The sequence below is a fragment of the Muscardinus avellanarius genome, assembly GCF_963383645.1.
Source record: "Muscardinus avellanarius genome assembly, chromosome: 1".
NCBI lineage: Eukaryota > Metazoa > Chordata > Mammalia > Rodentia > Gliridae > Muscardinus > Muscardinus avellanarius.
In genome coordinates, this window is record NC_137786.1 from 101,442 (window position 1) to 127,696 (window position 26,255).

Here is a 26,255-nt window from a genome sequence, read left to right on the forward strand (position 1 = left end):
AGGGGTCACAGGGACGCCCGGCGTTTCCTGGCAACTAGCCCTGGAGGCGATTGGCCGCGCCTAGCAAGAAGACACGCACTTCCGGTGTCCCCGGAAATGACATAAGACCCGCCCCCAGCAGAGGCGGAAGCGGAGCCGCCCGACCCCGCCGCGTCTGTGCCCATGGCCGCCTACTCCTACCGCCCCGGCCCCGGGGCCGGGCCTGGGCCTGCTGCGGGCGCGGCGCTGCCGGACCAGAGCTTCCTGTGGAACGTCTTCCAGCGGTGAGGCCCTTTCGCCCTCCCTGGTCCTCTTCCTCCGGCCTTCTCGGCCCTCCCCGACTCCTTCCTCGGCCTCCAGTCCACTCCATGCCTTCCCGGCTCCTTTGCTCTCCCTCCTCCTCATTCGTTCTCCCCTGCCGCCTTCGTCACCCCACCTTGTCCTCCCGGGCCTGAGCCTCCTCCCAGGCTTCCTAAGGCCCTCCCTAGCCTCCGAGTCCCCCTCCCCCATCCTCATTCTCTGCCCTCCCTGCGCGTCCTCCCCAGCCTCCTCCCCGCCCTCCAGCCTCTCCGCTATCCTCCTGGGTCTCCTCCCTCTGCCTGGCCTCCGCCTCTCGCTCCTGCACTGTCCTCCCTGGGCTCCTCCCATGTTCTCCCCTGCCTCCATCTTAATCCTCTCTGTTCTCCTCTCTCCCCTTTCTCCTCCCCCTCTCTGTCCTCCTTCGGTGCCCTGGGCCCCTCCAGAAGGCCTGGAGTTGTGCCCGCCCTGCGTGGTTCTCAGAGTTAAAGGGCAGGTTCCAACCACTCCAGTGAGCTAGAGGAGCAGTTTTAGGAATGCAGGAACAAGCCAGATCCTGGCCAGGTAGATCTGCACGGCTCGGGGCAGGTGGCTGTTGGCAGGACCTTCTGTCCCTGGTCATCCTTTCCAACAAATGACCATAACATGAATGACTCATAGCTGGGGAATGGCTTAATTATCCTAGAGATTTCTTTTCCTGTTTGTAAAAATGCAAACTGGTGCAGTTGTAAATTCAGACAGGTCAGGGCAAGATACAGAAGGAAGGCTTGAAAGGGAAACGGAAGAGATGATTTAGCTCTTTAGGAAGTCTCTGAGGTGAAAGGCCTACCTGAGGAGCATTCCAGAGCTGCTGGAGTGTTGCCGGAAGCGGTAAATGTTTTTACTGTATTTTGCTGTTCCTACACATTGTGTCATCAGCTTACCTGGTCTTCTTGATTTTGTAGGGTTGATAAAGACAGGAGTGGGGTGATATCAGACAATGAGCTTCAGCAAGCACTTTCCAATGGTGAGTTGAATCCCAGCCCTCTCACAGTGAGCGGCTCCTTTCTGGAATTGACTACCAAGTACAGAAGCGTCATCAAGACTAACTCACCATGAGTGATACGTGGTGGAAGTGTTTCTGACTCACTGAGTCAGTGGTTTCCTGGTTGTCATTGGTGATGACACTCGAGCTCACCAAGCTCCAGGGAGGACTGATGTGTATAAGCACAGGGACCTGTGGTTCTAGAGTGTGGGCTCTGGGTGAGAGGTGGGAAGTTCATCTTTGCACAGCAGAAATCCTCCAGGTGGCTCGAAGTTCTTTCTTTTTTTTTTTTTTTTTTTTTTGGTGGTATTGGGGTTCCTGGAAGCCCTTCAACCTCCGGGCTACATTCCCAGACCTATTTTATATTTTTATTTGGAAACAGGGTCTCCTAAGCCAGTTCGCACGGCTGGCTTCGAACCTGCGCGATCCTCCTGTCTCTGCCTCCCAAACGCAGGGATTACAAGCGTGCGCCACCACGCCCGGCTTGGCTCGAAGTTCTTGAATTTCCTGGGCAACTTAATCTTAGTGACTCCTATAAAGGATCATCAGGGCACTGAGGGGTTGAAGGGTATGGAGATGGTCCACTTTCAGGGGAATGTGGTTGCTATAGGAACTGCTACAAGTCTAGGGACAAATTGAAAGTGGGATATTGGAGGCTCTGGTCGAAGGATCATGGGGCAGTGTTATCATCAGGGGAATACTAGGTGTTTGGGTAGGGACTTGGAAGGTGCTGGCCTTTTTGTAGGGGTATGGGAGACCTCTCTGTGGAGTCAGTGTGATTAGTCTTTGGTGGAACCGGGATTGAACCCAGGGACATTCTACATCTCTGAGCTACACCCCCAGCCCATTTATTTATTATTTTGAAACAGAAGGTGCAACACAGAGTTCCTAGAAAGACCTCTCTCTACCTGGCATCCAGTAGACTGCAGCTTGGCAAATCCTGGCCTAAAACTTTCCAAGTAGACAGACTAGATGATTTCTTTACATCCTGCTTTGAAAGTGTAGTGATAGGGCTGCATAGAGCTCTGTCACCCCTGCAGACATGCTTCTGTAACTGCGTACGTATCTCCAGGGGAGTCCAGTGACTGATGAAGATCACAAACCTAGTGAACAGTCTTTCTTTGGCTCATTTGTTTGGATGGTAGAGAGTGCTGACCAGATTTAAGCTTTTGGTGCAACCTTTTCAACTGGTACTGGTGTTCAAATGCTTCCCTCATTAGCAAGATGACCTGTCTACCATGGCAGGCTCCAGTTGGACCCCTGGTGCTACCTGGATCCAAGTCCTGCTGGCCCTGTTGTAGTGTGACCTTGAGCAAGCACTTGACCTGCTGGTTCTGTGTCTTCATGACTTCTGGGAGAGTAAGTTCAGTGGGTCACGTGTACTCCGAAGAGGCCAGTGGCTGGGGAGCCTGCTTGAGGTGTGGAGGTTCCCATCACCTAATGGTGGTGGTGGTTTTCACTTCCTGAGCACTCACACTTAGTGAACACCATGCCAAGCCCTTCGCAGACCTTATGCCAGGCCTCTAAGGGGACACGAGCTCATGATTTACATGTGTTTTTAGGCTCCTGTATCTTCACCAGCAGGCACTGATCTGCCCTGGCTCGGCTGGTTGTTAAAGCATGTCATAATGACTATTCTCTTTGTATATATCCTGGAAACCCTAAATCTATGAACTGCTAATATTTAATATCAAATTTGTGGCTTGCTGATAACAAGAATTTAGAAGCCGGGTGTGGTGGCGCACACTTGTAATCCCCGCGCTTGGGAGGCTGAGACAGGAGGATCGCACAGGTTCGAAGTCAGCCTCACCTACGTGGTGAGGCTCTCAGCAACTTAGTGAGACCCTGTTTCCAAATAAAATATAAAATGGGTCTGGGAGTATAGCCCGGATGTAGAAAGCCTCTGGGTTCCACTCCCAGTACCACCAAAAAACAAACAAAACAAACAAACAAACAAACAAAAAAAGAATTTAGAATTTTAAGGGGCAAATTTTCTGACTTCACCTTAGACTCTTTTCTTCCCTCTCATCCTCCTACTTTTCTCCTCCCAGGCAACATAGTTTTACTTTATTTTGCATACTCTGCATATTTTCATAAGTATCTTTAACAAGGCAGATTATGAATAAGCACAAATTTTTAGTCCTCTCACAGCCTCACGGAGCAGGGGATGGTAATACATTTACCCAGCCATGGTGGCAGTGTTGTGTAGAGCCAGGATTTGAAGCCAGGCGTGCTCTTGGTGCACAGGTCCCCTGTACATCACTTCTCTCCTTTATATGCAAGCCTCTGCTCTGAGACCTTTCAGGTCTCCACCTGTCCTGCCTGCTGGTGTCTACCCAAGGCTGCAGCATGGCGCACTCTCCCCAGTGAGCCATGGGCTCTGGCTTCCTGCCTTTCTTCACTGGAGGTGCATTTAAAACCACCTTCCTGCTGGGTGACAGCAGGATCACGCAGGGTTGAAGCCAGCCTCTCTGGCTTAAGAGACCCTGTTTCCAAATAAAAATATAAAATAGGTCTGGGAGTGTAGCCCGGAGGTAGAAGGGTTCCATCCCCAGTACCACCAGAAATAAATAAATACATAATAAAACCACCCTTCTGAGGATGGTGTATCACTTCTGCCTTTAGACCTGTGTTCTCCTTTTCTCTGATTCCCCTGTCTTAGTTTGTTTCCAACTGCTATAACAATACCATAGAAAGTCGTTTGGTTCAGAGCCTTGGGAGCCAGGAAACAGGGCTTCTAGTCAAGCCCTTCTTGCTGCGTTTCCCTGTGGCAGAAGGTAGAAGGGCAAACCAGAAAGAAGGATCCAAATTTATGTTCTTTCATTAGGAGCTCCTTCTTGCCATAACTGCCCTCCTCCCCTGGCCAGAGGCCAGTCCTGCATGTGGAGCCCTCCTGAGCTCATCACCTCTGGAAGGTCCCACCTCTAATACTGATAACAATGGCAATCAAAACTCACCTAGAGTTTCAGAGAGAGCGACAGCTCTCTCTGGCCACCAGATTGTAAGCTCATGACGAAGATTCAAAGTCAGTGCAGGCACACAGCATTTACCAGTTCTCTTCATTCTCTTTGAATCCTTATGAGCATGTGGTTGAAACCATTTTGATTTCTAGTTATTCTTCCAGGATCAGTCTTCTGTTTTGACAATGGAGTTAGGTTATTAAGTTAGTTCAGTTAATAATTATCTTTATACTGGGGATGAAACCAGGAGCATTCTACCTCTGAGTTATACTCCCAGCCTATTTTTTATTTTTATTTTGAAACAGGGCTCAAAACTTGATTTTGACAAAGTTGCTGATCAACCCTGTGATCCTCCTGTCTCAGCCTCCCTAGTACTAGGATCACAGGCAATCCAGGCCATTTTAGTAATTTAATATCTCACTGGTAGGAAAAGTAAAGCTGCAAAATAGTGTGGTTTCTGTTTCAGTTCAGTGTGTGCTTCTCAGAGATTCCTTCTGTAAGATTGGAGCATGTGCACACGTGTGTGGGCTTTGCATCAGGACCTCTGAGGCCTGTGTCCACAGGAGAGCGGCTACCAGGGCTACTCTAGGCAGAGCCACGTGGTCAGTGGGCACAGATGGAGGTATACAAAACAGTGTTCTCTTGCCTTCTTTTTGAAATAACTTGCCAAAACTGTCTTGAGTACCCATATTTGGTTTTCACATATTTCTTGGGATACAGAGAAATTAATTTTTCTCAAGCCGCCTATTTTTGTGCTTTTGAAGTACAAAAAATGCCTTAGCATTACATGTTGGTGTATTTGAGGGGGCATCTTTTAGCTGTATTAGAAAAATAATCTTATTTTCTTTTGAAGATATTTTTTTCAAATGGAGCTCTAGTTTATGTTAGAAGAACTGCGAGGCTGGTCATATAAGTCCAGGTTTGTAATCCCAGCACTTGGGAGGCTGACCCAGAAAGATCGCAGGTTTGTGGCCAGCCTCAGCAACTTAAGCCCTCCGCAACTCAGTGAGACCCTGTTTGAAAATAAAGACTGAAATATCAGGCTGAAGGTGGAGCGCAGATTAAACTCAGCCCCTAGGTTCAATCACCAGCCTCTTCCCCCCTCAAACACACACAAAACAAACAAAAATAACAATAAAAAGAAAGAGGAGGAAAAAAAGGACTGATTTATTCCCCCCCCCCCTTGGTGATACTGGGGATATAACACAGGTGCTTTCTACCTCTAAGCAACACTCCCAGACCTATTTTATATTTTATTTAGAAACAGGGTCTCAAGCCAGGCGTGGTGGCGCACGCTTGTAATCCCAGCGTTTGGGAGGCTGAGGCAGGAAGATCGCAGTTTGCAGACAGCCTCAGCTACTTAGGCCCTCCACGACTCAGTGAGACCCTGTTTCAAAATAAAGAATAAAAATAGGGCTTAGGGTGTAGCTTGGAGGTTGAATGCCCCTGGGTTCCATCCTCAGACCCGCAAAAAAGCAAAGCAAAGAAAAACGAAACAGGGTCTCACTAAGTAGCTGAGGCTGCCTGCTTTCAAACCTGCACAATTCTCCTCTCTCAGCCTCCAAAGTACTGGGATTACAAGTGTGCACCACCACACCTGGCTAAAAGGTCTATTTAAATCAGACCACATAAGCATGACAATTCCCCATTGGGTGATAATATGGTCACATCACCATCCTTCTCCAATATGGGCCCCATTAAGTGGGTGACAGTGTTTGTTGCCCATGATGGAGCAGGTAGAGTTGGAGATATGGGGAAGGTCAGCTTGGCCTGCTGGGTTGCCCAGTTCCTAACCTTCCCAAGAAAACCATGCTGGCTGGCTGGCCCTCGTTTGGCTCCTGGGGACAGAGCTCCTAGAATGTTCTGACTGAAGAGTACTTTATTCCCCAGGGTCCTTGAGCCAAGTTGTGCTGCTTTGCCTGCCCAGTTTATGCGAAGAATGTGATTTGTGGCAGATGCCACTTTCCTTCTGGGTGTCTGGGGTTCAGTGACTGACCTCCTAACAGCCCTTGCCTCCCAGGCTTGGCACAGCTGCCCTCTGGTGGCTCACTGCACACGTGCTGAGGAGTTGTGGTGTCCTTTCTAGACTTTGGACGCTCATACCTGGTTTCCTACCTGCTTTTCCCTGTGTGCTTTGCCTTTGCGTCCCTGCTGGGTAAGAAACTGGCCACGAGTCTGGTCCTATAGAACTATCAGGCCTGAGGGTGGTCAGGCTCTCCAGCACAGCCAGCCGAGTTTGCTCTCTCCAGAAAATTCCCAGCAGAGTTCCAGAGAGTAGAGTCAGCATCCAGCCTCCAGCGATCATAAGTAGCTTTAAATGTTTGGCAGTGTTACTGCAGGGCAAGACGAGGCTTTCCCACTCCTCATGCCCCACAAATACTTGGAATCGGGTTGGTGAGGAAAATAGGTTTATTCAAAGCTGGCTTCAAGGAAGTTAAAGGAGACCTCGCAAGTCTCCATCTTGGGCAGGGGAGGAGGGCAGCTCAGGGGCGAGGAAAGCTTTTAGAAGAGAAGAGGGCACGGAGGGACAGAACATGGGAAATAGACATGTGCAGACCTAGTGAGATGGCCCTTCAGTCTCAGCTTCCTTGGCATCTGTCCTCAGCAGGAGAAAGTTCAGAAGGTAAGAGTTTGGAGCTCTTAATTTCAAAAGGTACTATGTTTCAGCAGGACATAAAGGGTTCCTACAAGTTGCAGCATAGACTACATGCTGACCACTCCTACGTGATCCAGCTCCTCTGTAATCATGGTAACCAGATCTCCTGGCACCCTGGGGTGGTCCCTGCTGAACATCTGACTTTCCTGGCTTTGTTACAGGCTGCCTATAAGAGTACAGGTTCTTGCAGTTTTCTGTACAATTGCTGTCTTCTGTATAATTGCTGTGGTGTGTTTTCTTGCAGGCACGTGGACCCCATTTAACCCAGTGACGGTCCGTTCCATCATCTGTAAGTATCCGTGCAAACAAGTGAGGCGGCTGCTCCTACACCCGTGACTCACTTCCCGGTCTTCTGGAGCCAGGCGGATGGCGCTGGCCTGCACTTCCCACCCTCCTCGCCTCCACCCCTCTTTCATCTCTGTGTGGCTTTCACTGGCTCTTTAGTTTTAAATTACAGTTTAATTCATCCTTTCAGTTTCCAAATTCTAAAGGTAACATTATTATTGAGTTCATTTTAAACCTTAATTTGGCAATTTTCATACTCTCTTCTTGCTTGTTCTTGTTTGATATTACATCTTTTTTGGTGTGGCGGTGCTGTGGGTTGAGCCCAGGAGCGTTCTACCTCCGAGCTGTATCCCCAGCCATACTTTTTTGTAGGTCTGGGGATGGAACCCAGGAGCATTTGACCTTTGAGCTACACCCCCAGCCCTACTTTTTAGTCTTCATTTTGAAACAGGGTCTTACTAAGTTGCAGAGAGCCCTATGAAGTAGGCCCTCTTTTTTGAAATGTTACTGACTTCTGACATTCTTCGTAGCCTGGCACTAGCCATTGGGCCTGACTCAGAGACTAAATGGTTTATTATTTATTCTGCAGCAATAATTCATATTCAGTTGTTATATTTTGTAGCCATTTTGCAGTTACATGTAAATTGTAGTTAGCAGGTCTTATGTATATTTGGACCTAAATTATATTGATTTTCTCTTTCTTTCATATTTTTCTTTCTTTTCTCTCTCTGTCTCTTTGTGTGTGTGTGTGTGTGTGTGTGTGTGTGTGTGTGTGTGTGTGTGGTACTGGGGATTGAACCAGGAGCATTGTACCTCTACCTCTACATACACTCCCACCCCCAGCCTAATTTTGAAACAGGGTCTCCCTGAGTTGCTGAGGCTGATCTCAAACCTGCAATCCTCCTCTTTCAGCCTCCTATGTACTGGGATTACAAGTGTGCCCTACCACACTTAACTTACTGTGTGTGTGTGTGTGTGTGTGTGTGTGTGTGTGTGTGTGTGTGTGTGTGAATACTAGGGATTAAACCTAGGGACATTCTATCTTTGAGCCACACCCCCAGCCCTATTTTTTATTCTTTATTTTGAAACAGGGTCTCACTGAGTTGCAAAGGGCCTCGTTAAGTAGCTAAAGCTGTCCACGAACCACGGTCCTCCTTTTTTAGCCTCCCAAATGCTGGGATTACAAGGGTTTGCCACCATGCCTGGCTCTCAGCTCTGTTTTTTTATTCTTTATTTTGAAACAGGGTCTCACTTGAGTTGTGAAGGGTCTCACTATGATTTTTTTTTTAATGAAAAATAAGTTCTGTCTTAAAAATCTAACCCCAGTAGGTCAGTAGGCTAAGGTTTCTTTTTCTAATTAAAATAGCCTTCCCTTGCTCTAGGAGGACTTTTCTGAGCCTCCTTGAGGACTGAGGGCCCTAGGAAGTGGAAGGGCCAGCCTGGCCCAGGACGGGGAGCCAGGAGAGTGGGAGCTGCTGGGCCTGTACGCCTAGGTGTCGTGGTGGAGCGAGAACACCCACAGTGGGTCTGCTTGCAGAACCTACCTCAGTGTAAAGCATCTTCTAATTTTGCCATGCCTTCACCACAGTCTGCTGCACTGTTGTGAGTGTATATTGTGCATGCCATGATTTAGGGACTGACTCTGGGGACACTCATTCTCCAACCTGGGCAGGTGTCACAGTGCTCTTAGGGATCCAGGTGTCTTCGACAGACAAGCATTTACCAACCAGCACTTGGTGAGCAGCAGGCTGGTCCAGTGAAGCTCTGGGCGCACGTGCGGTGGTCGAGACCTGACTTGTCACTGGTTCCTCTATCACAGCCATGTTTGACCGGGAGAACAAGGCCGGAGTGAACTTCAGCGAGTTCACGGGCGTCTGGAAGTACATAACAGACTGGCAGAACGTCTTCCGTACCTATGACAGGGACAACTCCGGGATGATTGACAAGAATGAGCTCAAGCAAGCACTCTCAGGTTTTGGTAATTCGCTTATCTTGGTTGTGTAGCGTATTTCATTTTGGAACCTAGGTGCCCCTGAGGTGTTTCACTTTGTTTTGTGTACCAGTTTTTAACCCAATCCCTATGACATTTCTGTTTACATTGTACAGGTTCATATTTTGGTACTCTCTATGTCTTGATGACTCACGTTGGACTGTAGTCTTTTGCGCAGTTTTCATCCAAATGAGATAAGGGCTATGCAAATTGTCAGCTTTTGTGAAGTGAGGTGATTTGATGAGCAAAATTGAGAATGTGGCTTTTGAAACAATTTAAAATGGGTAAATGAAAATAAAGTGGTATGAGGCAGCTTCATGATACATCAAACTACATGAAAATAACATTAAGAAAATAGCAGTGAGAAACAGTTCTGTAAGTTATCAGGCCTAACTCTCAGTCCCTCCAAGTTGGGCCTTGATGGGGAAGTAGGAAGTGTCTATGCCCATTCTCAAGTGCGCTAGCATGTGTGTGCTTGGCGTGTGCACTTGTGGACATAACCGCGTGGCTCAGGTGTGTGGCAGTGTGCTGTGCTTTTCACGAGTGTTTATAGTGCCTGTCCAGAGCGCATCCAAGCGTTTCCAGAATTTGCAGATGTCTCAGCCCAGCCCTGCCTGGCAGCATTGACTGACCTGGCCACACAATGTGTCTGATGATCCTTTTGCTCACTAATTTAAACCGTGGTTAACATCTACCGCTTGGGAGGGAGTCTGGGTTGGCATGACACCTCTGCCAGCATGCTGGCCAGCAGGCTGTGCAGGTACAGCTTGGGTTGTTTGTTGGAGTGAAATTTGGGTCACCTAGAAGCTTGATCAGCCTCTGGACTCCCCTCCACACACACCCTGCCTCTGGCAAGTGTGTGTGTTTGTGTGTGTGTGTGTGTCTGTCTGTCTGTCTGTCTGTCTGCCTCCCTCTCTCTCTTTCTCTCTCTCTCTCTCCCTCTCTCTCCCTCTCTCTCTCTTCTCTTGCACTGGAGATTGAATCCAGGGGCATTGTACCTCTGAGCTGCACCTCCAGCCTTATTTTATTTTTATTCTGAAACAGAGTCTTGCTAGGTTGATGGAGTCTCACTATTTGCTGAGGCTGTCCTTAAACTTGCAATCCTCCTGCCTCATCCTCCCAAGTACTGGAATTATAACAACTTGATTACAAGTGCCACCATCTTGGCTGTCTTGCAAATTTTGCAGCTTTATTTTGTACTGGGGATTAAACCCACAGATATTCCATCACGCTACATTCCCAGCCATTTTATTTTATTTTATTTTATTTTATTTTTTTATTTTATTTTTTGTGGTACTGGCGGTGGAACTTGGGGTTTCTACCTTAGGGCTATACTCCCAGACCTATTTTATACTTTATTTGGAAACAGGGTCTTACTAAGTTGCTGAGAGCCTCACTAAGTAGCTGAGACTCGCTTCGAACCTGTGGGATCCTCCTGTCTCATCCTCCCAAGTGCTGGGATTACAAACGTGCACCACCACGCCCGGTTAGTTTTTTATTTTGAAACAAGATCTCATCAAGAGCCTAGACATGGTGGTGCATGCTTGTAATCCCAGCATTTGGGAGGCTGAGACAGGATCACAGTTCACAGACAGCCTCAGCTACTATTTAGTGAGGCCCTTTTCAATTCAGTGAGACTGTTTCCAAATAAAGAATTAAAAAATAAATAAATAAATAGGGCTGGAGGTGTAGTTCAGAGGTAGAATGCACCTGGGTTCCATCCCTAGTACTGCAAAAAAAAAAAAAAAAAAATCTCAAGTTGATAACACTGACCTCAAACCCACAGTCCTTCTGTCTTAGCCTCCCAAGTACTGGGATTACAGGTGTCTGCCATCATGCGTGGCTCATGCTAGTGTTGTTTGTTTGTTTGTTTGTTTGCTTGCTTGCTTGCTTGCTTGCAGTACTGCAGATGGAACCCAGGGGCATTATACCTCTGAGCTATACACCCAGCCCTACTTTTTTATTCTTTATTTTTTATTTATTGATTTTTTTAAGATTTAAAGAAGTTTATTAGAAAGATAGAAATACAGAAAATAGAAATACAGCCCCATGCCAAAATGACATTGGGGGGGGTGACTCGAAATGAATGCACCCTTATTCTTTATTTTGAAACAGGGTCTCACTGAGTTGCAAAGGACCTCTCTAAGTAGCTGAGGCTTTCTGCAAACCACCATCCTCCTTTCTCAGCCTCCCAAATGCTGGGATTACAAGCGTGTACCACCATGCCCAGCTCATTCTAGTTTTTTATAGTGAAATTGTAAGAAAGTGAACTTTTATTTATTTATTTTTATTTTACTGTTTTTACGGTAATGGGGATTTAACCAGGTGTGCTTCATCATGGAGCCTTACCCCCCCCCCAGCCTTTTTATTTTCTGTTTTGAAATAGTCTTGCTAAGTTATTATACCTTGGCCTCTAACCCTTGGTCCTCCTGTTCTTTTTTAGGTAGGACTGGCAATTAAACCTAGAGGTATTCAACCTCTGAGCTATACCTCCAGCTCTTTAATTTTTATTTTGAAACAAGGTCTCACTAGATTAATGAGAGTCTCACTACTTGCTGAGGCTGTCCTCGAACTTGTGATTCTCCTGTTTTAGCCTCTCAAATACTGGAATTACTGGTGTTCATCGCCACTCTCAGCTGTGATCCTCCTCTTCTTAGCCTCCCAAGTACTAGGATTACAAGTATGTGCCACCGTGCCCATCCACAGACCTCCATTTACCTATGACTTATTTTCAGGCATGTTCCATCTTTTTGCTGCATTTGTTGTCCCCTTTTCTGGCGAAGATTTTAAAGCAGTCCAAGGCCTGTGGTGTGTCCTTTGTACCTCATTCTGCTGCTGGCACATGTGGACTCCTGCTTACGTGGTCATTGCCCTCAACCTACCTTACAAGGCTGACAGTGCTTTATGACTGTTTCCTGAGTTAGGGTCAGGCAAGGTTCACAAGCAGCCCCATCCCTTGTGCCGTAGGCCGGCTGGAGACACAGATTGTGCCGCGTGGATACATCACTTGCTCCCATTCCCATGTCCACCATCTGTACTGGTTCCCATCCATCACCTCCCTCGTGGAGCTACAGCTGCAGCAGTGTCTCTTGGGGATACGGGCCTGCTGGTGCGCCAGGGCTTAGAGCCTGGTGCAGGCCTTGGCCCGCCCATGGACTGTCTGCAGGGTCACTTCCAGGGGTATCATTCTTCCTAGACAGAGAAGGACTTTGCTTCATCACCAAGGGCTGTTTGGTTCCTAGAAGTAGACACCAGAGAGTGTTTCCTGTCCCTCTTTGATGAGGCCTCCAGGGGTGTTGGGGGAACACGTTTGGCAGAGGTGGCGAGGGCTAGGGACAAGGGAGCATCTTCTCCACACGGCTTTGCTCCAACCTTGCAGTCCTGACATGAGGCAGCTCCACCGAATCATACCCAAGAGGACCTGGGCCTGAGGGCTGAGACTCAGCAGCGGGGTGCCCCTGATGGTCTGGAGGGCCCTTGTTCCGTTGAGTGGTGCAGCTCAGGGGAGCTGGACTAGATCTGTGTGGAGGCCAAGGCTCTGTTTGGCTCCTTAGCAGTATTTCCAAAGTCAGCTTTCATCTAAAAGTGGTGAAGAGCCATGGGATGTACCTCCTAGGTATGGTGGGTGTAGCCCTGTGGTCAGCATACTGGGTCCATTGGGCAGCCTGGTTCCAAGTGTCTTGCTGGCCAGTCCTGACCAGGCTGCTTCTTGGTACGGAGGCAGTGCTATTCCTACATGGCCTTCCGTGGAGGGAAATCCTTATGAGCAGGTGCTGCCTGGTTTGGCCTTTCAGATGAGCCTTTTTGTGGGTTTCTTATTTATTTATTTATTTATTTAGTCTGATATTGGAGATTGAACCCAGGGACATTCTGCTTCTGAGCTACAGCTTCCAATTAAACAATTTTTTTTGAGCTGGACGTGGTGTCGCAGGGCCCTTTGGATGCTGAGCTTTGCGAGGCCAACTACTCCTTGTACCCTCCGTTCCCTTACGTTGCATGCAGTGCTGTGTGTGGGGTCCCCATCAGTTCACCCTTTCCTCACATCAACATTTTGTGTAACAGGGAGGGGGTCTTGTGTGATGATGTAGCTCTCAGGGTACTCTGGTCAAGAGTGGCCAGGGCAGAGGATCTTTGAGAGCTTTCGTGCCAAGATTAGTTTGTAATCCCAGTGCTTGGGAGGCTGAGACAGGAGGATGGAAGCCAGCCTCAGCTACTTAGCCTCTCAGCAACTTAGTGAGACCTTGTTTAAAAAAAAAAAATAGGTCTGGGAGTATAGCCCGGAGGTAGGAAAGCCCCTGGGTTCTACCCCCAATAACACACACACACACACACACACACACACACACACACACACACACACACACAAATTTGCTTCAGAAATCTCACTAGGTTAAGCCGGGAGTGGTGGCACATGCCTTTAATCCCAGTATTTGGGAGGCTGAGACAGGAGGACTGCAGGTTTGAGCCTCAGCAAGTAGTGAGACTCTGATCAACCCAGCAAGACCCTGTTTCAGAATAAAAATAAAATAGGGCTGGGGGCTGGGAATATAGCTCAGAGGTAGAATGCCCCTGGGTTCAATCCCCAGTACCCACCCACCCCCCCAAAAAAGAAAGAAAATCTCACTAGGTTGCTTAGAGTCTCACTACATTGTTGAGGCTGTCTTCAAACCTATGATCCTTCTATCTCAGCCTCCCAGCACTGGGATTACAGGTATGAGCCACCATGCCTGGCTCTTTTTAAAAAACTTTTAAAATATGAAACAAGATCTTTCTAAGTTTAGTGAGGGACTCACTAAATTGTTGAGTCTGGCCTTGAACCTGTGATCCTCCTGTCTCAGCCTCCTAAGTACTATGGTTATAGGCATGTTCAGAAAATTGGAAAGAGCATGTGCCCCTGTGCCTGGCTGAGCCTTCTTTCATGGTCTGTGTTCATGTTCATTTTTCTAGTGTTACTTTGTTTGTTTCTGTTTTCCCTACAACAACTCCAGTGGCCAGGGAAATTGGAAGTTAATTCTAGGAGTAACAGAGTTGTTTCCGTTGTGTGTACAGACTGGAAATTACATATTTTTGCTCCTGTCTGGCATTCCCCTGCCCTGACAGGAAACCAGCCACGGCTGTTCTCATCCCAGCCAGGGCTGCTGTCTGACCTGCCAGGCATGTGCTAGGTATGAAGTGAAGAGATGCAAGGCAGCCTCTCCCCACCTGCTCTTTTCCTACCTGGCTGCAGGGAAGAGGGTTCTCATAGTGGCTTGCCATGACTCAGTTAGTGGCCCTATATTTAAGTTCCAGCTCTCCTTGACTGCTTTGGAAGGTACTGTAAACATGTTCTGTGCTTGAGTCTTTATCAGTGAAATAATTTAAGTGTTCACACTGGTAATTAGCTGTGAGATTCACTCAGACAGTAGGTGTGCATGTCCTTGCAAAGATTCCAGCAAGACTGAAAAACATAAACATGTTGTCTCATGGATCTTGTCTCCTGAGTCAGTAAGGAAGCCACCATCACACAGGTAGTGGGTAATGAGAGAAAGAAGACAGTGAGGCGCAGCCTCCAGGGATGTGTGTCCACACATCTTCAGAGCTATCTCCCTGCTGGAGACCTTCCCAAACACGTTCAGAAAATTGGAAAGAGCATCATAATGCTTGCTGGCCCTTTTGATGCTGAGCTTTGCGAGGCCAACTACTCCTTGTACCCTCCATTCCCTTATGTTGCATGCAGTGCTGTGTGTGGGGTCCCCATCAGTTCACCCTTTCCTCACATCAACAATTTGTGTAATGGGGGTAGGGGGATCTTGTGTTACGTTGTAGCTCTCAGGGTACTCTCTGGTCATGAGTGGCCAGGGCAGAGGATTGTTGAGAGATTTTGTGTCCAGATTAGCAGACGTGAGGTGGCTCCACCTGGCTCAGGATTACTAAGCCCATGACTGCTCTGTGGAGTGGTTTCTGAGAAACCAGCACAGACTCTATGCAGTTAGCCAGTGAGCACGTGAGCTCTCGGAAAGGACCAAACAGCAAAAGCTTCCAAGCTATGATTCCTAGATGATACTGGTCTCCGAGTAGGTCACTTTGCAGCACTGGAGATGCAAAGTTATTTTCAGAATGACTTACATAATTTGGCAGCACCTCATGGGTCTTCGAGTGCATTTGGATGAATTCATACTTCTCTTCCCACCCAGCCAGTGTTGGCTGTAAGATGGCGGTGGGGCATGGGGAGGCACAGCTTGGGCTGGGCTGCGTGCCTTCTGCCTCACTTGCCCCCTGTTGACTTTGGTCTTTCCTCTCCAAGGCTACCGGCTCTCTGATCAGTTCCACGACATCCTTATTCGAAAGTTTGACAGACAAGGACGAGGGCAGATCGCATTTGATGACTTCATCCAGGGCTGCATCGTCTTGCAGGTGACTGAGTGACTTGGTACGGGTTGGGCTGGGGCAGGAAAGGGTACCTGTCAGAACAGGGCACCTGGCCTTCAATTTATGAGTTAGGCACCTATAGAATTAGTTTTTAATTAATTAATTAATTTATTTATTTATTTATCTGGGGATGGAACCCAGGGGCCTTCTACCTCCAGGCTACACTCCCAGACCTATTTTATATTTTATTTGGAAACAGGGTCTCTTAAACCAGCTGAGGCTGGCTTTGAACCTGTGCAATCCTCCTGTCTCAGCCTCCCAAGCACAGGGATTACAAGCGTGTGCCACCACGCCCAGCTTAGAATTAGTTTTTTGATATAATAAAAGTCTCATCTTTGGAGAAGTAAGTAGTTCTTTTAACGGAAGTGTAAACTATAGTGGTTTTCCTGCCCTTGGAAGTAGTCATTGTGCTGCATAGTGATGTTTTAGTGTGTGTCTCATAAGATTATACTGAGCTGAAAAATCCCTAATCTATGACACTATAGTCGCAGCACAGGCGCTACTCTCGTGTAAAGAACCCTTTACTAGCACTCATGCAAGCATAGCACATCCATTCATGGCAGCACATAGTTCTCAGTAATGGTGGTGTTAATGTTTTTCTTGTTTACTATACTTTCTTGAGGGACGGGAATGGTATTGGTGCTTGAACCCAGGGGTGTTCTACCTTTATTTTTTATTTTGAAACAGGGTCTCACTAAGTTGTAGATGACTTTGCTAAGTAGCTGTGGCTGGCTGAGAACCTGTGATTCTCCTGTCTCAGCCTCCCAAGTACTTCCAGGTAGGCGTGTGTCATTCCGCCTGACTTTACTATACTTTTTATTGTTGTTTTAGGGTGTATATCTTCTACTAGTAAAAACATGTTTACTGTAAACCATATGCCATGCTACAGTGGCAGTAGCCTCCTGTGCTCACCATGGCTCTTGGTTTAATCAGCAGACCACGTCTGAGTGCTTGGTTTGTGTGAGCACACTCTAGGATGCTCAGACAGTGCTGCGCCTCGGGATGTCCCTGTTGTTAAGCAGTGTTGTAACTGTCACAAAGCAGGCCTCCCTCAGCTTCCTTGCAGGCCTGCACTTCTAAACCTGGATGTCAGGGTTTGTGGCTTTAACCTTTGAAATGTGGTAGTTTGGTTAACTCTTTTGTATCTTAAATTTATTATGGTAAATTTCAAGTGAAGATGATAGCAGAGACAACAGTATAATGATCAGATTCATTAGTTGTTAATTCCGGGTCATTTATGTGTAGCACCTTCCTGCAGGTGTGGTCTGTAAATATTTCAAGAGAATGTGTCTCTAAAAGGTGAGCCCTTATGGTTTGAGTCCAGGTCAAGGCCACATCTTGGCTTTGGAATCATGGAAAGCTGTTGGATAGATAGAGAATTTTGGGAAAATCTTAAATTTTTCCCCCCCAGTTAAATGATAGATGAGTAAAAGTACATTTGCTCTGACTTTGCCAAGCACAGCCTCCAAAGCTTTTGTTTTGTTTTGTTTTTTGTTTTTGTTTTTGTTTTTGTTTTTTTGGTGGTACTGGAGTTCCTGGAAGCCCTTCCACCTCCGGGCTACACTCCCAGACCTATTTTATATTTTTGAAACAGGGTCTCTTACGTCAGCGTGGCTGGCTTCGAACCTGCGCAATCCTCCTGTCTCCACCTCCCAAGCGCAGGGATTACAAGCGTGCGCCACCATGCCCGGTCAGCCTTCAAAGTTTTTTAAAAATAAATTTGGATACATTGGTCCCTGTTCTTCACTCACTTGCTGAAAAGCAAGTTCATTAGTATTCAAACTTCAGATCTTACAAATGGGGAGAACCTTGCTCCATCCCAACCACTCAGATTCTGTAACATTGGATTGTGTTTTCTCAGTAACCTCTGGACACTTTAAAAAGGTGTGGCACTGCCAGGTATGGTGGCGCACATTTGTATTTCCAGTACTTGGGAGGCTGAGACAGGAGGATTTCAGGTTCAAATCCAGCCTCAGCAACTTATCAAAGCTCTCAGCAACCGAATGAGACCCTGTTTTCAAATAAATAAAATTGGGCTGGGGGTGTAACTTGGAGGTAGAATGTCTCTGGGTTCAATCTCCAGTACCACAAAAAAGATGCAGTGTAAAATCTCATTTTACACACAGCCTTGTGGGCCTTAGTGTGCCGGGGCTGTTGTCTTCTACTGTCACATGGAACTGCCTTGTGCCTGCTTCTTTTTTTGTAATTAGAATTCTTTGAGCTGGGCGTGGTGGCGCACACTTATAATCCCTGTGCTTGGGAAGATGAGACAGGAGGATCACACAGGTTCAAAGCCAGCCTCAGCAACTTAGTGAGACCCTGTTTCCAAATACAATATAAAATAGGTCTGGGAGTGTAGCCCGGAGGTAGAAAGCCTCTGAGTTCCACCCTCAGTACCACCAAAAAAAAAAAAAGAAAGAAAAAGAATTCTTCGGAGCTTGTTAGCATTGCTCAAGCCCATCTCTGGAAGTGACACTCACTGAACCTTTTTTGGCGGGTCTGGGGATGGAACCCAGGGACATTCGACCTCCGAGCTACATCCCCTGCCCTATATTTTATTCTTTATTTTGAAACAGAGTCTCACTAAGTTGCAGAGGGCCTCCCTAAGTAGCTGAGGCTGTCTGTGAACTGCGATCCTTGGGTCTCAGCCTCCCAAATGCTGGGATTACAAGCGTGCCCACTGCACCCGGCTCGAACCTTGTCTCTTAACATGGTGTGTCTCCCCTCTGCTTCTGGCCTGGCCTGGATCCTCAGGTGTTGGGGTGGGCAGAATGGCTGGGTCCCATGTGGTACCTACAAATACTGCTTGCAGCTGGCCTCCTCTGATGCACTTTGGTTCCAAGGTAGGAGTCCCAGTCAGTGCTGGTTCCCCTGTCCTGAGCTTGGCTGGCCCGGGTCCCTGCTGCAGCAGAGGTGAGCCATTGGGGAGGAGCTGCCCACAGGATGGTGGTAGAGTAGGAAGAAGGGCCCAGATGGGGTCTGGTTGGCTAGGCCCGCCCTCCATGTGCTTGGGTTCCACCACCCTCAGGGTTTAGGCCCTAAGTAGGGTGCTCAGGGCTATCCCACCCACACTCCTGTGCGGGGGCCCACCACCAGTGTCCATCTGGGCAGTGAGGGACACATGCTTCTGAGATTGGGTTACCAGATGTCTTAGGTGGCCATGCTGTCCTGTTCAACAAACATCAAAGTCTTAAATGCCTCTTTTTTCCCCACAGAGGTTGACAGACATATTCAGACGTTACGACACGGATCAGGATGGTTGGATTCAGGTCTCCTATGAGCAGTATCTCTCTATGGTCTTCAGCATCGTATAACGCAGACCTCGAGAATAGAAGCACAATGTACAAAAACACTGAGTTGCCAAACCCCTTCCCTGTGGCGCAGCAGGGCACAGGCGCAGTTGGGTGCTGCTCTTCCTTCAGATGTGTGTAATTAGCCCGGGGACTGGCTGTACATATGTGAATACACTAATTAGTGCTGTTGTGGCTGCAGTAGGAGCGATGTTTCTATGCTACAGCCTTGGATGTGCTGGCTTACTAATTGTGCCATGAGCCGAAATGTAATAGTGTTCAGGTGTTCTGCTTGCAAAAAATGCATCCTTTTTTAGGTGTCTCTCATTCTATAGTGGAAATGCTCTTGTTAGCCAATAAGATTTTAAAATCATATGGAACATGCACAGGAGGCTTTTCATGTGCCTTACTTTTTTAAAAGAGTTTATTGTATGTCTTGGAATGTACAATATAAGCAATAAAATACTCTTCTAGACTCGCGCCCTACTTGTAGCTTTTCACATCAAACAGGTGAAGAATCGCACCTGTATCCTCAACATTTTCCAGCCTTGATGTTCTCACTTGCTAAAAGTGCCTCTGCTAGAGTTAGCAGGATGGGGAGGGAGGGGTCGCCAGCACAGCAGGCACCTTGGAGGTGAGGATCCACACGGAGTGCAGTGCTGACAGTGTGGCCTTCGCCCCCTCCCCACCAACTTTGCATGAAGCTTGGTGGCAGATTGAGGGGGTGGAACTTAAGGACATTTGGTGCCAGTGATCAAAACTGGGTGTCCACTGGCCTGTGCTGGCTGAGGATGAGGCCCAAGAGCTGAGGGATGTGTGATACACACCTGAGAATACCTACTTGTACCACATACCTGGGAATGAAATACCTGTGCTCTGCCCTGAGAACAGAGCACCTATGCCACATATGTGTGTGTGGGTACCTGTGCCACCCACCCAAGGGGAGTACCTGCCAGAGTCCAGTGTCTTTCTTAGGAGGGATGGGCTTGATGTGGTTTGGGCTGCTTTCAGGAGGGCTGAATGACTTCGAGTCAAATGTCCCACCAGTAGAGGCAGTGTGGGAAGTGTGCTGGGCTGTTTATGAGGTGCGTCCGGTATAGGTACCATCCCTGGATGGTGGGGCCCCTCATGAGGTCTTAGCAGAGGGAACCAGGAAGACTGCTGGTCAAACAGGCTGGCCAACTCCTAAGGCACCCTGTCAGATAGTCGTGCACATCTCTGGCCACATGGGGGCAGTGTGGTCAAGCCAGGAAGCAGCAGGAGGAGGCCAGGCCTGTGGGAGTTGCCTGGATGCCCTGATCTTTATGTAGAGCCAGTTTTAGGATGGAGTGGGAAGAGAGCTAGTGATGGTAGGACTGGAATGAGGCACTGCCAGGAGGAGGTGGCCAGGCCAGTGTGAGTTTGGGGGGCAGCGCATCCTCCCCTCAGGGTAAACCATGTGGATGCAGTGTCCATGACTTGGAACTTGCCTGACTTAGCACAGAAATGAAGAAACTGCTCTAGACCCTGGAGTTACCACCAGAAACAAACTGAGGAGGGTCCTTCATGAAGAACGGTAGTCAAGGGATAGCCAAGGCTGCCCCTCTGAGGCCACCACACAGCCATCCCTGGAGCCCATCCGGTGAGGGCACCTGCACCTGTAGGTGCAAGCAGGTGCAGGGATGGGAGTGGGGGCGTCAGGCTGGAGAAGGAAAGGGGCTGGGGTGCAGCCCCCCCAGGCTGGGCAGGTGTGGGATCTAGTTTCCTTGCCATAGGCTGTCAGTCCCCAGGAAGCTGATGCTGAATTCTCCCTATGTCTGAATCCCCTCACAACTATACCACCTCCAGGCCAAAGACCTTCCTGCTGCCCTAAAGGCAGGGATCCAGGAGGGGGCTCCTCACCAGCCCCTTTCCTTCACATGGCCATGACATTGGGTGGAGGGCCAGCCAAGTTCCCGGCTTCTCTTACTGCTGGGATTGCATGCATGTTCCAACATGCCCATTGGTGTTTGCCATTTTAAAGTGTGCAACCCAGTGGTATTAAGGAATTTACTTTGCTGTGTAACCATCACTACACCCCATCTCCAGAACTTTCATCTTCCAGAACTAAAGCTCTGTCCCCGTTAAATACCACCTCCTATCCCCTTCCTAGCCCCTTGAAATCTCCATTCTACCTTCTGTTTCTATGAATCTGATGACTCTAGAGACTCCCTGTGAGTGGACTCCTGCAGTATTTGTCTTCCTGTTTCTGGCTTACCTCATGAGCAAGTGCCCTTGAGTTTCTCCCATATTCCAAGTGTCAGAATTTTCTTCTTTTTTATTTTTTTACTATTTATTTATTGGTGGTACTGGGGTTCCTGGAAACCCTTCTATCTCCAGGCTACACTCCCAAACCTATTTTATATTATTTTTATTTGGAAACAGGGTCTCTTGAGCCAGGAAGGCTGACTTCGAACCTGCACGATCCTCCTGTTTCCTCCTCCCAAGCACAGGAATTACTGGTGTGCGCCACCATGCCCAGCTATTTTTTTCCTTTTTAAGGCTGAGTATTGGATGGATAGGCCACATTTTACCCATTCATCCATTGATGGAAACGGGTTGTTTCACATTTTTGTCTATTATAAATAATGCTGTTGTGAACATGAGTGTGGTGTAAATGTCTACATAAGATCCCTTTTCAAAATCCAATATTTTCAAACCAATATTTTGGTTCTGTTTGATTGCTGGATCATATGGTAATTCTGTTTTTAATTTTTGGAGAAACTGCTATACTATTTTCCACAGTAGCTGCAGTTTTCTACAGTAGCTGCTTTATTTTACATTCTTGCCAGCAGCACTACAGGATTCTAGTTCCCCACATCACTGCCAACACTAGCTTCCTTCTTTCCCTTCCTTCTATCCATCCATAGGCAATAGCCATCCTGCCAGGGCTGGGTTCAAGCATCCTGCCAGCAAGTCAGCGAGGGTTTAAGATGGCCAGCTTTCTCCTGTAGTCACCTTCAGACAATGCAGAGAATCAGAGGGAGGAAAAATTCAGCTTCCCACCAAACTCACCTGCTTGTAAGCCATAATGGCAGCCCGAAGTCTGCCTCAGGGTGGGCAGCAAACTTGGGGAGGGGGTCCACTCTGAGGGGAAGCCTGCTACCTGCAGGCCAGATCCTGCCAGCCCCAGGCAGGAGGCAGAGGAAGGCCCTAGCAAAACCAGCCATCTCAAGAAGCCCACACAGGGAGCAGGGCAGTCCAGTCCCCGAGGAGCCACCCGCACAATGCACTGGTGTTGAGTGCACCTCACGTGTATAAAAGAGGAACTTAGGGGTCAGGAGGGCTCCCCAAGCCCCTCCAACCCATAATCAGCACCTTGAGAGAGAGGTCCAAAGGAAGGTACTGCATCCATTGAAGAAGAAGGGTTCTCCAAGAATCACAGAATGAAATGTAACTCAGGAATTAAATATAGGGAAGGTTAAAAACCAGGAAACTACAGGGAAGAAAATTTCAAACAAAAGGGAAAAGAATTTTCTAGAACTAAGGATGTAAGGCTGTATTAAAAGGGCTCCGTGCGTAGCAAGATGCACAGATGAAGGCCTCACAGAGGCCTGTGGTAAGAAATATCCAATTCCCAGGGCAGAGGAGGCCCTGAAGCCTTTCAGGCAGCCAAGTCCAGGGGCCAGGACCTGGGCAGACGTGCTACCCAGCACTCACACAGCCACCTCGAACCTGTGTGAGGAGACCCTGAACCCTGTGAAGCATGGGTGTTTTGAGATACCTCCTCTGTTACTGTACCAGGAAGCCTGTGGCGGTGTACCCCAGCAAACTCAAGTGAGAAGAGCAGAAAATGGGCCCGGAGTGCAGAGAACAGTGAATGGAGAGGGAAAGGGAGAAGTGAGAGCCTGGGAGGGCGGCACCTCAAGGGAGCGGGATAGGACCTGGCTGCCGGCCTTGGACATCCAGAAATGCCCCAGAGCTGAGGGAGGGGGCGGAGGACAAAGACAAACTCAGGAAAGCCAAGCAGATGAGCCACTGGGTGTGTGGGTGCATAGGAAGGAGACAGGAATGGACCTCCCCTCCCACCTGCACCACCCCCACCCCTGCTCCCCATTCCCCTCCTGCTCTGAGCAGAGACTAGGCCCAGGCCAGGTGATGAGGGCTGGCTGGTGCTGGCTGGAGGGAGGGGGGTGTCTGCACTGAAGGGACTAAAGACGGGACAGGATATACAGGCAAAAGCACTCCAGGCACGGAGTCTGTGCCTGGGAGAAGGCAGGTGGAGGTGGTATATTCTAGGTGCTGGAGTCGCAAGTCAGAGGTCCTGCTGGAGGGGCATGGGGTCAGAGGCTGCCATCACGAGGTTGCTCTGGTCAAAGCCCCAGGTTTTCAGATACATACCTGAGTCTGCATTTTACAGCTGGCCAGTGGATCCTCTGGTCCATTCCCTGTTCTGGCTTTAATATCTGCTGGCCACATCAGTGCCCTGCCCTCTGGGGCCCCGTGGGGACCTCCTGGGATCATCAGGAGCCTGGCTGCTGTACCCTCCTATCTGCAGGTGGGGTCACTGGGCTTCTCAAACACCCCCCCCCCCGGTGCAGCCGGCAGGTACAGCTGTACCAAGCTGCAACCTCCCAGCCATGCATCAGCCCAAGTGGACCACAGTACCTTCCACTCCAGGAGGGAGAAGGAATCCAGTCAAGCTAGATAAGTGGGACACCGGCATCACGGTGACCTGATGGCTTTCAACAAAACGTCCAGACCCTTCTCTGTCCTCTAAGGGAGTGATAAGACATAGCCATTACTGAGGGGCAAGGGGGTACATGCCGTGGGGCATGGCACAGAGCACCAAAGCTGTGGGAGAGCGGCCCTGCCTTCTCTGTCCTCTAAGAGAGTGATAAGACACAGCCATTACTGAGGGGCAAAGGGGTACATGCCGTGGGGCATGGCTCAGAGCACCAAAGCTGTGGGAGAGCGGCCCACAGTTGTGCAGGGCCTGGCATGGAGGGTCCACACCATCTGCCCTGAGGGCAGCCTAGCAGCTCCCGCCCAGTTTCCAGGAGCACGGAAAGGAGGGGGAAGAGGCAGAGCCAGGAGCACTGCGGGTCCCCACCCCTCAAAGCCCAGTCCAGAGAGCAGTTTTGTGGCTCTGCACTCCAAGGAGACCAACTTGGGCCTGGTGGGGGGAGGGGCCTGAATGGCCTTGGTCACCACGTGTGGCCATCTTTCAGGACTGTCACAGCTTGGGAAATGGCACATCCAGGACAGGTGTGCACAAGCTGGGCGTGGCACCTGGGTCCTCTGTCCTTCCAAGTGGCCATCCCTCGAACTCTGGGAGGGGCCATTGCCCAGCTATTGGGGGCTTGGGTGGGGAAGGGCTCAGGCGCCCTGCTGTACCTCCTTTTCTGGTTGGGGCCCCTGACTGAAAGGCGGCGGCAAGAGAGTGCTGGAGACAGCCAAGGCAGAAAGGAGGTGCTGTGGGTGGGGTGTAGATGCAGCTGGTCATGGAGCATGGATGGTCATGACAGCGAGGATGCAGGGTCACCAGACTGCCGTCGGGATGGAAAGTGCTGAGGCCGGCACATCCCTGTGCACAGGGAGCACTGCTGGGAGGCCAGGGCGCCTTGGTATGGGCTGCCCAGCACCAGTGCCCCACATGGGTCTGCCTTGGGGCCCTAGCCTTCTTTGGAAGGGTCATCTCTGCAGCCCTCTGACTGCAGAACCACACAGGACAGCTGTGGGGATGGGGTGTGCTGCAGGGCAGTGTGAAGAGGGGAGGGGAGGGTGCATTCCCTGCCGTGGCCACCCTGAGGGCAGCAGTGAAGGCACCCTTTCCTTGGTTGGGGGGCTTCTCATGCATGGGCAGTGCGGACTTTCAGGAAAGCCCGAAGGTTTCGGGGAGGGAGTTCTCAGGGCCCACCTCCCTGCCTGGGCCAGCAGACCCCTCCCCCTGGCACAGGTTCCCACCACCACAGCCTCATTCTACTTGTGGTCACATATTTCCCTCAGCAGATCACAAAAGTACTACATGCTTCGCACAAAAGTACAGAATCATGGATATTTTGAAAAGTAAAAATTGAAGTTTACCAGTAACCTCAGAACTATCCAGCCATTCTTTTCTGTGTATATCTCACTTAAAAAATGGATCGAGATACAATTAATGACTTTTACAAATACAGCAGTACAGCCGCATGCTGTTTCGTATCAGAAGCTGTGTAAACCCATTCATTCAGCAACATTCTTGAACTCTGCTGGGCATTGGACAGTGGTTTAAGGAGCAGCCCCGGCCTTACCTGTTGAAGCCCCAAGCAGCTGGCAAACAGGCCTGAGGCTCAGGGGCTACGCCTCCCAAAGGGAGGGGGCAGGCGGCCTAGGCACAGCCCCGCTATGAGCACCTGGGAGTGATCAGGAGCAGGCAGCAGTGCAAAGGCCCAGAGACCCACACACGTGTTTATTCAGAGCTTCTGTGTAAGTGTGGGGTGGGGGAGGAGCCAGGGAACAAGCTTGGTGGGGGCCCAGTGTGGCAGCTCAGCTGCCTTGCTGAGGACCACTGTGGGGCTGGCTAAGGGCCTGCACCCTCTCTGGATCTTGGATGAAGACCTCCTTAGATGCTGAGCTGCCTGCCCGGGGCCTCCCAGGGACTGGACTTGGAGGGCCCATGAAGATGGGGCAAGGGAAGGAGGAGCTCTGGGGGCCCTTCAGACATTGTGCAAAAACAGTAGAGGGTGTTCCCAGAGGCCAGAACCAGCCCGGTGGTGTGGTAATCCAGACTCAAGGATGGAAGAGCCCTAAGGGTTGGAGGGGGTCTGGGGGACTGGGTAAAGGGAGGACAGGGCAGTGGCCCGGGTCGGGAAGATGAGCAAGGAGGACCCTGAAATGTCCCCAGAGACCATGTCTCATGTAAGACCTTGGCGTGCTTGGCGCATATCTAATTCTTGGGGAGTTTAGGGTAAAAAACAAAAAACAAAAAATCATCAAAACGCATCATTTTACACTTTGGAAAAACCTTTTAATTCCAGAGAGCAGGTGGGGGTGGTGTGTGTGTGGGGGGGCGGGGGACGCGTATCTCCACCTACCTATTTAGATTCTCAGTTTCTGGTGGAGTTGTGTGTGGGGTGGAGCCCGGATCCCCTACCTCTGCTCAGCCTCTGGTGTGAGCGCCGCCTCCCCGGGCGCTGGCGCGAGGCGAGGGGAAGAAGGGTAAGGCCTGAGGCTGAAAACAGGCAGCTAGGACAGAGGGGCTCAGGGCACGATTCCGCCAGACCCACGTACCCTGCAGGGCTGCTGTAATTCGAGAGGGCAGACCTCGGCGGGACTGCAGAGACGCGAGGGGCGGACTCCACCGCGGCGTGCAGACCCTGGGGGTCGCAGTACCCTAGGCACGGGGCGCGACCCCACAAGAGTACAG

The 26,255-nt window shown here is 49.5% G+C and overlaps 1 protein-coding gene across 3 annotated transcripts; it reads left to right on the plus strand.

Annotated features, from left to right (window-relative positions):
• Positions 1-150: 150 nt before the first annotated feature.
• Positions 151-18,913, plus strand: PDCD6 (programmed cell death 6; the record flags this gene model as incomplete). Of its 3 annotated transcripts, none has more annotated exons than XM_080695866.1 (6): positions 151-263; positions 1,221-1,282; positions 7,161-7,205; positions 9,021-9,179; positions 15,475-15,584; positions 18,815-18,913. In XM_080695866.1, the coding sequence occupies 6 exons, from the start codon at positions 163-165 to the stop codon at positions 18,911-18,913; spliced, it is 576 nt and encodes a 191-aa protein (XP_080551992.1). The 3 variants fall into 3 exon arrangements, with proteins under 3 accessions (XP_080551992.1, XP_080551990.1, XP_080551991.1); XM_080695864.1 differs by having other exon boundaries at positions 163-263; positions 9,021-9,173; XM_080695865.1 differs by lacking the exons at positions 7,161-7,205; positions 9,021-9,179 and having other exon boundaries at positions 163-263.
• Positions 18,914-26,255: the final 7,342 nt, after the last annotated feature.